This window comes from Gossypium raimondii, chromosome 12 (genome assembly GCF_025698545.1).
Source record: "Gossypium raimondii isolate GPD5lz chromosome 12, ASM2569854v1, whole genome shotgun sequence".
NCBI lineage: Eukaryota > Viridiplantae > Streptophyta > Magnoliopsida > Malvales > Malvaceae > Gossypium > Gossypium raimondii.
The window spans coordinates 19,206,284-19,220,487 of NC_068576.1; the positions used below are offsets into that span (position 1 = coordinate 19,206,284).

Genomic DNA, 14,204 nt, shown 5'->3' on the forward strand with positions numbered 1-14,204 from the left:
TAGTCGGAAATGACATAATTTGTTGATTAGTCTTTAGAGAGTTGTTTGTTTGCTATCTTGACCGTAAGTTCATATAGTATGTTTGAGTTAAATTGTTATGCACTTAGAATTATAATTGTAATTATGTTTAACTGAAATTTTGATTTTTTACTATTCGGTATAAAAAGGTGAGATAGAGGATTAAATTGAATACGATGAATTACAAATTGAATTAATTAAAGATCTGACCCTAAATTAGACTGAAACAGATTTGTTATGTGTTAAAGTGATGATCTGATGTAATGAGCTGAATTGATTCAATTTAGATAGTTTGATGGTGATAAGGACTGAATTGAATATATGTGAAAAATGTGTATGTGAAACTAATTCTGTTTGAATTTACTTAAGCAAATTAAATTACATGTCATGAGTTCTGTCATTCGTATAAATAATTATGTGATGTGGTATGTTAAAATTTGCAATATGAAATGGCTGAATGTGATAATTGGAAAATTTTGCATTGTCTATTCTGGTATTCTGTTGTTGGACTGAGGAATGTCTGATTTGATATTTGATATGTATTTATAAGTATTTGTTTTGAGAGAATTTTTCATATGCATTGTGGTTGGGATTGACAATGAAGAGAAGGGAGTTTGATTCAACAATTTCATTGCAAAACTATATTTTTGCGGTATAGCTGCAATAATAAAAGTGGCATATGACCACATTGGTATGTGACGGATGGTTGAAGGTGGTGTGTAGAGGTTGGATAGGTGGGATTCTGCATCACATGATATGAAAATGTGTTGTACATATTTGTGTTGTGTCACAATAATATGTTATGTTAAATTTGTTATGATTTTTATTTATGTTTTTTATTATGGTATTGTTAAAAGTTTATTGACCGTTTATTGTTGCACCGACTACTTCTATTTAAGACTCACACTGAGGTTTCGTAGTTTACCCCCTTAATTTACTCCTTTTCAGGTAACCCTCATGTTTAGGAGCTAGATTTAGCGAGCTAAAGGTTTCGGAATGATATGTTTTGGTTTCATTTTATAAATTTTTTGCATAAATTTTAATAAACTGAACTACTTCGGACTGTAATTAATTTTTATGAACTGTGGTACAAATTTGAACCTAGATTTTGAGAAAAACTATGGGTTTTAATTGAAATTAAAATTTAGGATTCCATGCATGAGTTTTAAATAGTTGGTTGTGCTTTTTGGTTCTAAGTTATCTTTGTGTTTTAGTGCGTGAGCATTAATTGTAAGATTGTTGTTTTAAATAAACACTCAAGTTTTGAAATGCTAAATATATGAATTTTGAACTATAGCCAAACGATGGTTCTTTCGCTGCAATAATATTTTCTTAAAAATGTTCAAGAAATAATTTGTTAAATCTGACATTGAAAATTGATTTAGAAAATATCAATTTGGCTCCTTATAACCTTAACGACAAATGAGGTCACTGTTGTAAAACAAAAGTTAAGTTTTTATTGGATTTTTCATTAGACATAAGTAGAAAATGTTTTCGACAAGGTATTTAGGAATTTGATCAGTATTTTGTTTTGGGCCATTTTGGTGGCCAATGTGACTTTTGGAATCAGGTAGAAACTTCTGGGCTGAGTTTTGGAGTGTTACATGGCCCAAAAATTTTAGTGATTGGATGGTTAATTAAGGAAAAAGGATTAAATCGTAAAAATAGTAAAATTTAATCGATATTGGTATCTAATAGTTAAAAGACTAAATTAATTAATGTTAAGGGTTTTATGTTGCAAATTACCCTTTTATTTGATAGTGGCCAGTTGTTATATGTTTTAGTTGAATTTTATAATTAAAATTTTACTTCAAGTCATCATCTTTATTTTGGGTATTCACACTAAAACAAAAACACAAAGCCACCATTGTTGAACATCAAAGGTTCGACCAACTTAGGGTCTTCGCATGGTAATGTTTTCTAAGCCCATTTTTCATAATTTTTATATTTTTAAGATCATTGCAACTAGGTTCAGCTAACGCATATCTCCATTTTCAAAGCTGTTGAATATTTATAAAGTTGTCGCTGATATTAATTGAAGTTTTTGAATTTTTATGGTATATTTTGAAGCATAGAAATGATATAGGATTAATTTGTTAAGTAAATTTTGTTAGTTTTGAGTTACGGACTAAATTGTGACTATATATTGACATTGGTATGAATTTTTTGTAAATTGTGATAATAGGAGGTTGTATATGGACATAATTGAAGTGGGTTTCAAATTTGGAGTTCAAAATTGGAAGATATAATAAGTTCGATTTTAGGTACTACATTGAATAAAATGCAAAATTTTAGGGGGCAATTGAATAATGAAATTGATTTGATACATGTTTATAATTGGATGAAATAAGAGGGTTGGAATTGATAAATTGAATTGAATTCTTGAATAGATCGAAAATTAGACCAAGTTGAAAATAGTCGAGGAAATGACAAAATTTGTTGATTAGTCTTTAAAGAGTTGTTTGTTTGCTATCTTGACCAGGTAAGTTCATACAGTATGTTTGAGTTAAATTGTTATGCACTTAGAATTATAATTGTAATTATGTTTAATTGAAATTTTGATTTCTTATGATTCGGTATAAAAAGGTGAGATAGAGGATTAAATTGAATATGATGAATTACAAATTGAATTAATTAAAGAACTGGCCTTAAATTAGACCGAAACAGATTTGTTATGTGATAAAGTGATGATCTGACGTAATGAGTTGGATTGATTCAATTTAGATAGTTTGATGGTGATAAGGACTAAATTGAATATATATATATATAAACGTGTAAATGAATGCATATAGAGATGAATGATTTAATGATGAAAATATATGTGATTTGAGATGTTGATCGATAACAAACTGAGTAATGAATACCTTATTAACTATTTGGGTAGAGTCTGATATAGTTGGCATGCCATAAGATAGAAAGAGTTTAGGGTTACTTCGACTACGAGCCGATGAAGCATTGGGTGCCCAATTGTTTCAGTTATACCGATGAGACACTGGGTGTCAGACTATTTGATAAACACTGGGCGCAACTATTTGCTTCGAATTTATTCGATGATGCACTGGGTGCTCAACTGGTGTGATGGTTGGATCCAGGTATTCGTCCGAGTCTCTGAATCGTGTTAATAGGAAAATAAAATATACTAAATTAAAACAAAAAATTTAAGTATCAAAATAATTATATATATATATATATATATATATATATATATATATATATATATATATATATATACTTCAAGTCCAAATCATGAATTAAACCCTTTTAAATACAAATATTAAGAGATGAAGAAGTGCTTGCAAATTTTGGGGCAGTCATGGCACCTACCATACCAACCCCTATTCATAATCCATGTTGTTCATTTCTTTTATTATTATTTGAATGCATTTAAAATATTTTATATTTAATTAAACGTACACATATGTTAATAACTTATATTATATAAAAATTGTGCATATTTATATTGTCTTTTATTATTAATTAATTGTTCCACTACCACTTCTCTCAATTGATATGCAAAGTTCAATAATCTTAAGCATGCTTTGGGCCTCCAATTATTCTCGTCGATTGTGAAATAAAAGTAATAAAATTTCCCTCATTTAAAAAACATTACTTTTCTAAAATTTATTAACTAATGATATCTATATTACTTTTGTTAAGTGATTTATTGGATTGGTGTCACATATAATTGATAAGTAATATTCATAAAAAATTAGAAAAATACTTACAATGATATTCAAGCCCAAAGCATTGTGATTTTAACATATTAACTTTATCATTTTAACTAAAGTTATTTTTATTATTATATCAATTTAAAAATTTTACATATATTTTTATTCACATTATGTGTGTGTCATAATGTAATAGTTAATAATGCATAGTCGATTGAGCCTTAGTTCGATTAGTATGGATATTATTGTCAATCCAAGAGAACGTAGGTTTGAGTGTGTTGAAACGTATTATAATTCTATTTATGGATTAGAGAGGTCCTATAAGTAGTGCTAGACATTGTGTAAAAAAACAGATCTAATCAAAACTTATAATAAAATTATTTAAAAAAATAAATACATATAGATATTAGATTATAATAAGGTTTCTTAATTCTTAGCTGTTAAAGGGGGGACCACCCAAACCTTAGCTCGTAAAAGATGGCCGACTTGACTAATTGAGATCATATATTGAGTTAAAGTCAATATATGGCGATATTATGTGTTTTTTTTAAGAATAATATTTGTTTGGACTTAATCTAAAGAATAATATTATACTTTTATCTATACTACTCAAATCTTGGTATTCAGTTTGTTGCTACGAATTATTATTATTGACTACACTAAAATTAAAAATTTCATAAGTAAATTTTAAATTGCGGGTTATTAATTAGATGTTTATTTATTTTAAAAATAATTTAAGTTCGAATCTAAAATTTCACAAATATATTTAAAAGTTGTCATTATTGTTTTTGATATATTGTTTAATTACTTTTGATTTTCTAATATAATTTAAGTACAGCTGGTAGCTTCCGAAACTCACTTTTTGAATTTTTTTAATTTTATTGTCAGTATATAAATAAGTAAAGATTTATTAATAAGATTAAATAAATTAATTAATTTAAAATAAAAATAAAAATAAAATAAATCATTCACCTATTTTTATTCTTTTTATCAAAATCATTACATTTTTATTATGATATAATTTTTTTAAATCATTTTCTAAATAATACGACTTATTATTACTACTGTCAGTAAAACTATTTGTATATTATTATATAAAAATGAAAAGCAAAGTGAAAGTAAACAAGTTTTTCAACACGCAAGCCAAAGGGAAATGGTGTCAATACTCAATAGTAGGCCACGGCTCAGCTGATCATCTTTCCCCTCTCTGTGTTAACATTTGGAGACTATTTTCTCCATAGCTGTACAGCTTTGAGATTAAAAACCCTCTTTTGACTATCCATGTTTAATTTGTTCATTATGCCATTTTTTTCTGTACTTAAATAAAAATTTAAGACTAAAACCTTCTTTTGACTATCATGGCATCTTTTTTAACGAAGCTTTATTATTATTGCTATTATTTTATTATATAAATATGTATGTGTGTCTCTCTAGGTATTTTTCTAACGACAACGTTGAAATGACAGACATGAAAAAGGTGATGGATGATAGGAAAAAAAAGAAAGAAAGTGGAACTTACTGTGGGAAGAAAGTTTCTGTTCATTTTGATTAAATTAAACTAAAAATTAAGCCGCTTGTGTTGAATTGTTGATTAGTTATAATGGTATTCAAGCTTATTTATTAGCTTAGAAAGACTAGAATTCTTCTGGTGCCTACCTTCCTGTCCCGATGTACAATTTTGGCACCTCACTTTTGTACTTAAAAATAATATTTTTGATTTCAAAAGTATTTTAGAAAAAAAAGTTGTGCTAAATAAAATAATTTTGGTTGAAATAAAAAATTATAATTTTAATATTTACTAATTTTAGATAATCAAAATTATAAGTTTGATTAAAAAATTAAAAAATAGCGTTAGTTGAAATGATAAAAATGAGATAAAGAAAAATTTGAAACTTAGGTTCAATTCTGTGCATGTATATTTTTTAAAAAAATATTATATGTAAAAACCTCAAATAATATTTATTACTTTGTATAAATAATTTTTATTATAAATTTATAACTGAATTAAAACTTATTAGTTTTACTAACTAAATAAGAAGCTTAAATAACAGTTTTGATATATAAAGATAAAGATATTATATGTGTATATATAGGTGTAAAGAGATCAGCAGTCCTTACCTCCAAAATTCCAAAAGAAAATCCAAAATAACAATATATGATTTTACCTTATATGGTGAATCGAAGATTTTCATTTTTTCTTATTTAATGGAAGACACGAAATATGATGTCCCCAAGGGTTCTTATTTGTAATTATTTTTATTAGCAAAAACAAATGTAATTATTTAAAAATATGGTCTTCTTTTAAACATTCCTACATTAAGATATGAAAACAATAAAATAGAGAAATCCAACAATGATTTTGAAAATGTATTCATTGCTTCTAGAATCATGCGATCATTTCCTTTTACCTTATAAAATAAATCAATTCTTTTCCCATTTAATTATGTTATTTATATTACTAGATTCTCTCACACTAGTGTGGAGACTATATATTTACATCATAGATATATTTACTTAAAGTTTCATATAAAAAAATAAGTTTAGCTGAAATGGTTAGGAATTTATTCATAAAATTTAATTCTTTTATTTAAAACTACATAAAAGTATGAAAAAAAAAAGGTTATCAAAATAATAATAGTAATTATTGAATAAGACAATATATTAGTTGTTTTCTAACCAAGTACACCAACCGCTTAATTAACAGTATAGATACTTAATGGGATTTAGACCATTTTTGATAAAGTGTTGAAAATTTTAATTAACTGAAAATATATTCAGCAATTTAATTTTTTAAACACGTTTGATAGTCCACAATGAAATTTACTCGATAGAAATTTTCCCACAAAAGTGTGGAAAACGATAAGTACATAGGAATCTAGTTATCACTCAATAAAGAATAAAATCTATTGTTTTTATTTTATTTAATCCTATTTCATTTAAGATTGTATTATCATTTATCAAGCAATATAATTATAATCATCATTTAATTTTAAGTAATACACCAAACAAATTTTACTACTTCAATTCAACACTTAATTTTTCAATTTATCAAACATAACATAGTCTCAGATACAAAATAACTAAAAGACATTCTTATTACAAAGTAAATTATATAGCCTCAATTAGAAAATAACTAAAAGAACTTTTTATTAAAAAGTAAATTATATCATTATAAGAGTGTTTTTATCTTTTGATAATATTATGTAAAATCAATAAAATCCTACGTATAATGGGATTTAAATTTAAAACACTAAATTTTTTAAATATTTAATTTAATCATTTTAACTAAATATTCATTCAATTTTAAGATATTTTATATAATTCTTTTACCAATATTATTGGTGTTGAGTAAATGCAGTTTTTCTTTTTACTTTTATTTAATCAAAAGTAGTGTAACACTTACCAATTCAAGTTCAATGCTTTCTTCCTTTTTACCATGTCAAAGGGTTTTGTCTTTCTATATTTTAAAACTTGTTAAATAAGTTTAACCGCAACTCATGCTTTGAAGAATTAATAAAAGATTTTATAAAAGAGATAATTAACTTACGCATATTTATATGTTTTCTATGGATTCTTTCATGATTTCATCTGATATTCGTTTTATTAATTTAATTTAATGCTATAATTATTTAAACAAGTATTTATATATTATGCTCATGAATATATTCTATTTATTATCGTAAAATTTAAAGAAAATACTAATAAAAATTAAATGAGTTTTTTAACGAATGTGTTAATAATTGTTTATTCAAATTAACATCACATCCTTTCAAAACAATTTCATCATCTGACCTCCAATTCAATTTCTTTTAAGTTGTATTTGGACAACATAAAATAATTGAATAAAAGTGTAATTATTAGGGCAATAATTATATTATCTTGTAATTACAAAGAACTGTAATTTTCTAGACGTGGTTCATTGACAAAATATAATTACATTATAATTCTCTATGTCGTGTTTGGTAGTACAAATTGTAATTACACAATTACATAATTTATATTTTAAAAATATTAATTACTATAAAATGTTATTAGCACGACAAAAAAATTATAAACAAGTAACAAAAATTAAAATCAAATCATTATATGTGTCGAAACCATTTTTTGTAAATAAAAAGGATCGACTTTTATTTTGAAATTAAAATTAAGAAAACGGGAGTCTCCACCAATCTTTTTTCGAGGTGTGATCGGGTCACCTTGAAATTAATCATTTTAATAAAACATTTTGATTTATGAAAATAATGATTTTGGTCTACAAAATTCGAGAAAACGGGCTCGGGAGTCGGTTACGTACGAGGAAGGATTAGTACCCTCGTAACGCCCAAAAATTGGTACCTAATTGATTATTAATGTCCTAATGTAGAAAAATTAAAAAATCGAAAAGAAATTTAAAAATATGATCCTTTTATTAAAAAAAGAAGGGTGTATTTCACATTAATCGAGAAAAAGAATTGTATCCCGTGAGTTAGAACACAATATCTCTAATCCCAGCACGAGAATAAACACCAAAAATGTATTTATTTTTAGGAATTTTGATCATCTCGATTTTGGAGAAGAAATCATATCCTGTAAGTTGGAACACGGTCCTTTTCTAATTCCCAAGACAATTTTTTTACAACATATTTTTTTTAAAAAGGGGGTCGTATATTTGGAATTTTCAAAAAAATCGAGACCCCGTAAGTTAGGATACAATCTTTTCAAATTCTAAATTACGAAGTATTTTATTTTATTTTTAAAAAATATGCATTTGAGTCGAAATTGATGCGATACTTGAAATGTTACGAATAAAATATTAAAACGACAAATAACGAGAATACAAATGTAAAATAACAATGATCACATAATATACATCACTTTAATATTAAAAAAACAACAAAATCAACAATAATAATGAATAATAAAGGTATAAGCAATAGTATAAAAATATAACAAGACAATATCAAAATTAAAAGTAATTAATAAATAAATACACAAAATAGCGTTGAGGAAATTAATCTAGGAAATATTAAAATGATTATTAAAAAGGTTAAATTAGGATTATAAAATAATAATATTAATAATAATAATAAATAATCTAAAGTTTTGAAAAAATAAAAAAGGAGATAAAATAAAATAAATGCATGTTTAAGTTAGTAAATAAAAGAAAATATAATGGAAATAATAATATAAAACTAATTGATTTAAAGATATAGCTATAATAATAAGTACATAAATAAATAAGGTAAAATATAATAGCGATAATAATTTTGAATTAATTAATTTAATAATATAATAGTCAAAATGACAAAATAGGATTAAATTAGGCTTTAAAACAAAGTTTTGGGGCAAAATTAGAAATAAACGCAACAGAGAGGAATATATTAAACGCGCGGATGAGATGGAGGGACTGAACGGGAAATAATTCCCACCCTCCAAAACGCACAGTTCCATCAAGGACTAAAATCGAAGTCGGGATAAATTATAGGATAAAATTAAAAAATAAAAAAACTTGATTGTAAATAATAAAAAAGGCGAAAGGGCAGACCCTTCCACAAAAACACGCAGATCCTGAGGTTGGAGCGGGTCGGGTCACGGGTTCATGGCCAAAACGGCTCCGCTTTGGTGCCTTCCTGCCCAAAACGACGTCATTTTGGGGGCCTATAAAAGCCAAGTTTTAAACAAAAAAATTTTATTTATCCTCTAGTTTCAAAAAAAAAAACACTGAAAGCTCTCCCCTCTTCCTTCAAATATTTCTAGAATCCAGCCAGCTCCGGCGTCGGACCACCGCGGCAGCCACCGGTCGCCGGCGACGGCGCCGCCGTCCGCGATAGCCGAAAAAGTTTAAAAAAATATTTTTTTAGTTATTTTCGACTCCCGAACCCAAAAAACACCGATTTTCATCGAAATCGACACCTCCCTCGCAAAAAGGTACGACTTTTATCCTTTTCTCTTTTTTTTGTTTTCTTTAAAAAATAAAAATAAATAAATAAATAAGCTGAAAAAAATTGGCACAACTACCTTTGAAAATGATTTGTATTTGAATTGATTTTTCTCCGTTTTCTTTTGATTCACTTATAAGTAAAAAAAATAAAATCGGGGCTCTTTTTATAGCTCGAAAATACCACTTACTTCTCTATTTTTCTATTTTTTTACACTATTTTTTTTGCTTTTGGACTCTCCTTGTCCGTTTTTCAGGTACAGACGTGGCGGCCCACGTGGAGGAGGCGGCGTGAAGGGCGGTGCATTGTTTGGCTACTGTTGCGGCGGCTGGATACCTAAGCTGTTAGGGTTTTTTGTTTTCTTTTTCTGAAAGTGTTTTGGGCTGTTTTGTTGGGCTAGGGTTTAGGTTTAGTTAGGTTCAGGCTATTTATTGGTTTTGAGCCATACAGGCCTAATGGACTTTGTAAGTGGATTGGGACTTTGTTTTTTTTTTTTTTGTTTATTGCTGCATGGGCCCGGGAAAATTGGACCATTTATAGCTGCCCCTCTTTGCTTGTTGTCGTATAACAAGAATGAAGCAAAGACTTCAAAAAGGGCCAATTTTGCCTGGTCTCTAAATCTCGACTTCTTTGGTGCTCATCCTCTTTAAGTAGCCTCGTTCTAATCCGCTGCCACTTCAGGGAGATGAGAGTTGTGGTTTTAGTCCACTCCACTGCAACCTCGGGGAGATAAGACTCGCTATCTTCAATCTGCCCTGCTGCAACTTCAGTGAGATAAGATCCGCCGTAACTTGTAGCTTTAATCTGCTGCAACGCCAGAGAAAAAAAATTCGCTTCTTTCAGCTTTAATCTGTTCTACTACAATGCCAAGGAAATAAGATTCGTTGCCTTCTGTTTTAATCTATTGCAACGCCAGGGAAATAAAATTCGCTGCCTTCAGCTTTAACTTGTTCCACTGCAACGCTAAGGAAAAAGATTCGCTACCTTCATCTTTAATCTGTCCTACTGCAACGCCAAGGAAAAAAGATTCGCTGCCTTCAACTTTAATCTCCTGCAACGCCAGGGAAATAAGATTCGCTGCCTTCAGCTTTAATCTGTTCCACTGCAACGCCATGGAAATAAGATTCGCTGCCTTCAACTTTAATCTACTACAACACCAGGGAAAAAGATCCGCTGCCTTCAGCTTTAATCTATTCCATTGCAACGCCAAGGAAAAAAAATTGCCATGATGACTTCAATCCATCCCACTGCAACTTCAGCGGTATTGGATTTATGGTTTCACCGATCTGTTCTCTGTGGAATATGACCTGTAAAATCAATTTCATGGGCCTATTCATGCCTAGTGATTAGGATGTTATGATCGAAATGAATCAAAATCTCCTAACTAGATGTGTATGCATGAATGCAAAATGTCATGAAAATGATCTCTTAATGTTTGAGTTGTTATTGCTCATTGGTCATTAAGGCTTTATTACCAACACGTGAGAATGCTATCTTATTCGGCTGGTAACACTCATATCTCACTTAATCAGATTGCCACCATTGTAATATTCAACGTTCAATCCACTGTTCTTTTGGGACATAAAATTTGCACCATCTTCCTCCTACTGTAGTTTAGGAGTATAAGATCTGACTCTTTCTCAATCCTCTCCTACTGCAATTCAAGGATACAGGATGTGAATCTCTTTGGCCTTACACCCTTCCCAAGGTGTCATACCAAATGTTTATGCACAATTTCTTCCTCAAGAAAACCTTTTTTATCACTCGGTGATCATTGCTTGTATGTTCATTTAAGCTTTATCCGACACGACATTTTGTCGTTTTGTTCAATCAATATTTTAACAACAAAATCCGAAGGGATAATCTTAATTTACACTCTTCCTTCTCAGATATTTCCAGCTGGTGCGTTCTAAACAATAGTCCTATTTCAAGTTCTTGTATTATTTAGAAACTTCCAGAATAATATGCAGAACTTCCTTTATGAAAGTGTTGTTAGTCCATTAATCATTATTCCAATGCAACATGCTTGCAAAAGATCATAACACTAGATAAGAATAAAATTGATTTGGAGCATAACTCGGAATTAATAAATTATCAAGAATGATACAAAAAATAAAAAATACAAAGGGAATTGATTGGGAACACGCATATTGAAAAGAATAAAGTATTCCAAGAATGGAAAATCCAAAACAAGTAATATGAAAACTAGGTGCCCTAGATATCGCAGCTTGAACTTCTCTGTACAAACTTCTAAGAACCGTTTTAAGTTTATCATGTGTTTAGGATATCTACAGCACTTTGTCGATGCCCTAGACGTCGCATACCCCTTTCCTGTTAATTCAGTATAGCAAGATCACCGCATTCCCTATTTTGATCAATATTTGAGCCGCCTCTTTCGGGTTTTCAACTCAAATCCCCTTTAGTCTCAAGCCGCCCTTTGCGGGTTTTCACCTTGGTCTCTTCTCCCTCTTCAGGTGAAGTACTTCTTGACTAAATCTGAGTTTACAGGATTAGGCAAGTTTTTACCATCCATTTCGCTCAAAATCAATGCTCCTCCAAAAAAGGCATTTTTTACAACATAAGGTCCCTCCCAATTTGGCATCCATTTCCCTCTAAAATTCTTTTGTAAAAGAGGGATCTTTTTCAACACCAGGTTCCCTTCGTGGAATTCTCTAGGATGAATCTTTTTGTTGTCGGCTCGTACCATTCGTTTCTAGTACATCTGACCGTGGTGAATAACTTTTAGCCTTTTTCCCTCTATTAGGTTCAACTGATCATATTGAGATTGGATCTATTCTGCTTCATCCAACTTTAGCTCAGCCAATACCCGGAGAGAAGGAATTTAAACTTCAATGGGTAAAACAGCCTTCATACCATAAACCAAGGAGAAAGGTGTTGCCCCAGTGGAAGTCCTGATTGATGTTCGATAAGCAATGAGGGCAAATGGTAATTTCTCATGCCAGTCCTTGTAAGTCTCAGTCATTTTCCCCACAATTTTCTTGATATTTTTGTTGGCTGCCTCCACTGCACCATTCATTTTTGGGCGATACGGTGACGAATTATGGTGTCTGATCTTAAATTGACTACAGGCCTCCGCTATTGAGCTATTGTTCAAATTCAACGCATTGTCAGATATGATTCTTTCAGGCATTCCATATCGATATATGATCTCCTTTTTCAAGAACTTACTGACTGCTGACTTTGTGACATTAGCATACGAAGCAGCTTCTACCCATTTAGTGAAGTAATCAATAACCACAAAGATGAAATGATGCCCATTAGAAGCCTTCGGATATTGGCCTGATAACATCCATACCCCACATGGAGAAAAGCCATAAAGAAGTCATAACGTGAAGAGGTAAAGGAGGTGCGTGCATTTTGTCTCCATAAATTTTGCATTTATGGCACTTCTTAGCATAATTGATGCAATCTCCTTCTATGGTGGACTAGTAGTCCCCGAATCTCATAATCTATCTAGCCATTATGAAACCACTGGCATGCATTCCGCAAATACCCTCATGGACCTCCTCCAAGATTTTCTTAGCCTCCACTGTGTCCACACATCTTAACAGTACCTGATCCTTTCCCCTTTTATTTAAGATCTCCCCATCTAAGACATAATCAATGGCTAATCTTCTCAAAGTTCTCTTATCATTCTCAACTACCTGGTCAGGATACTCATGATTCTTTACATATCGTAATATATCTTGATACTAAGGTTGTCATCCTTTTCTCCCTCTTCGACATTGTAACAATGAGCTGGGGTTTCATTAATGCTCATCTGGATAGGCTTCATGTCCTCTTGTCTGTTCACTTTGATCATGGAGGATAGAGTAGCCAACGCGCCAGCCATATGGTTTTCATCTCGTAGGAGATAGCAGAAAGTAATGTCATCAAACTCTTCAATCAGTTCGAGAACCAACTTTCGATAACTGATTAATTTGGAATCTTTCGTTTCCCATTCACCTTTAAGTTAGTATATCACCAATGTTGAATTCCCATATACCTCTAGTACTTTGATTTCACATTTTATAGCTGCACGAATGCCCATGATGCACGCTTCGTATTCTTCCATGTTTGTGCAACCACAATCCAATTTGCAGGTAAAAGGATAATGATCTCCGTTTGGGGATACTAAGATTGCCCCAATTCCATTGCCCACAGCATTTGAGGCTCCATCAAAGTTTAGCTTCCAAATGTGACCCACTTGGGAATTTTCTTCAGTGGCTGCCACATATATCAAGTCCTCGTTCGGGAAATCAAAATTCAAGGGCTCGTAATCCTCCAAAGCTCTACTAGCTAGAAAGTCAGCTATTGCACTCCCTTTCACAGCCTTCTGGCTCACATAGGCCATGTCCAATTCGGAAAGAAAAATCTGCAATCTGACCATCCTCCCATTCAAAGCATTCGACTCTATCATATACTTTAAAGGGTCTAACTTTGAAATCAGCCAAGTCGTATGGTACAACATGTACTGCTTTAATCTCCGAGTTGTCCAAATCAGGGCACAACATAATTTCTCAATAGGCGAGCATCTCATTTCACAGTCAGTGAATTTCTTACTGAGATAATATATCGCATTTTCTTTCCTTCCTGTCTC

General features: G+C 30.4%; 1 protein-coding gene across 1 annotated transcript; it reads right to left on the reverse strand.

Moving 5' to 3' along the window:
- Positions 1 to 13,292: 13,292 nt before the first annotated feature.
- Positions 13,293 to 13,958, reverse strand: LOC128035462 (uncharacterized). The gene is made up of 2 exons (XM_052625208.1): positions 13,631 to 13,958; positions 13,293 to 13,570 (listed from the first exon to the last, which is right to left on the reverse strand). The coding sequence occupies exons 1-2, from the start codon at positions 13,956 to 13,958 to the stop codon at positions 13,293 to 13,295; spliced, it is 606 nt and encodes a 201-aa protein (XP_052481168.1).
- Positions 13,959 to 14,204: the final 246 nt, after the last annotated feature.

Bases quoted from the DNA above. Each gene is read 5' to 3' on its own strand.
- LOC128035462 (XM_052625208.1), bottom strand. From the start codon at position 13,958: ATGGCCTATGTGAGCCAGAAGGCTGTGAAAGGGAGTGCAATAGCTGAC. The intron at 13,571-13,630 runs GTGAAATCAAAG...ACTAACTTAAAG, and splicing joins CATTCGTGCAGCTATAAAAT to GTGAATGGGAAACGAAAGAT.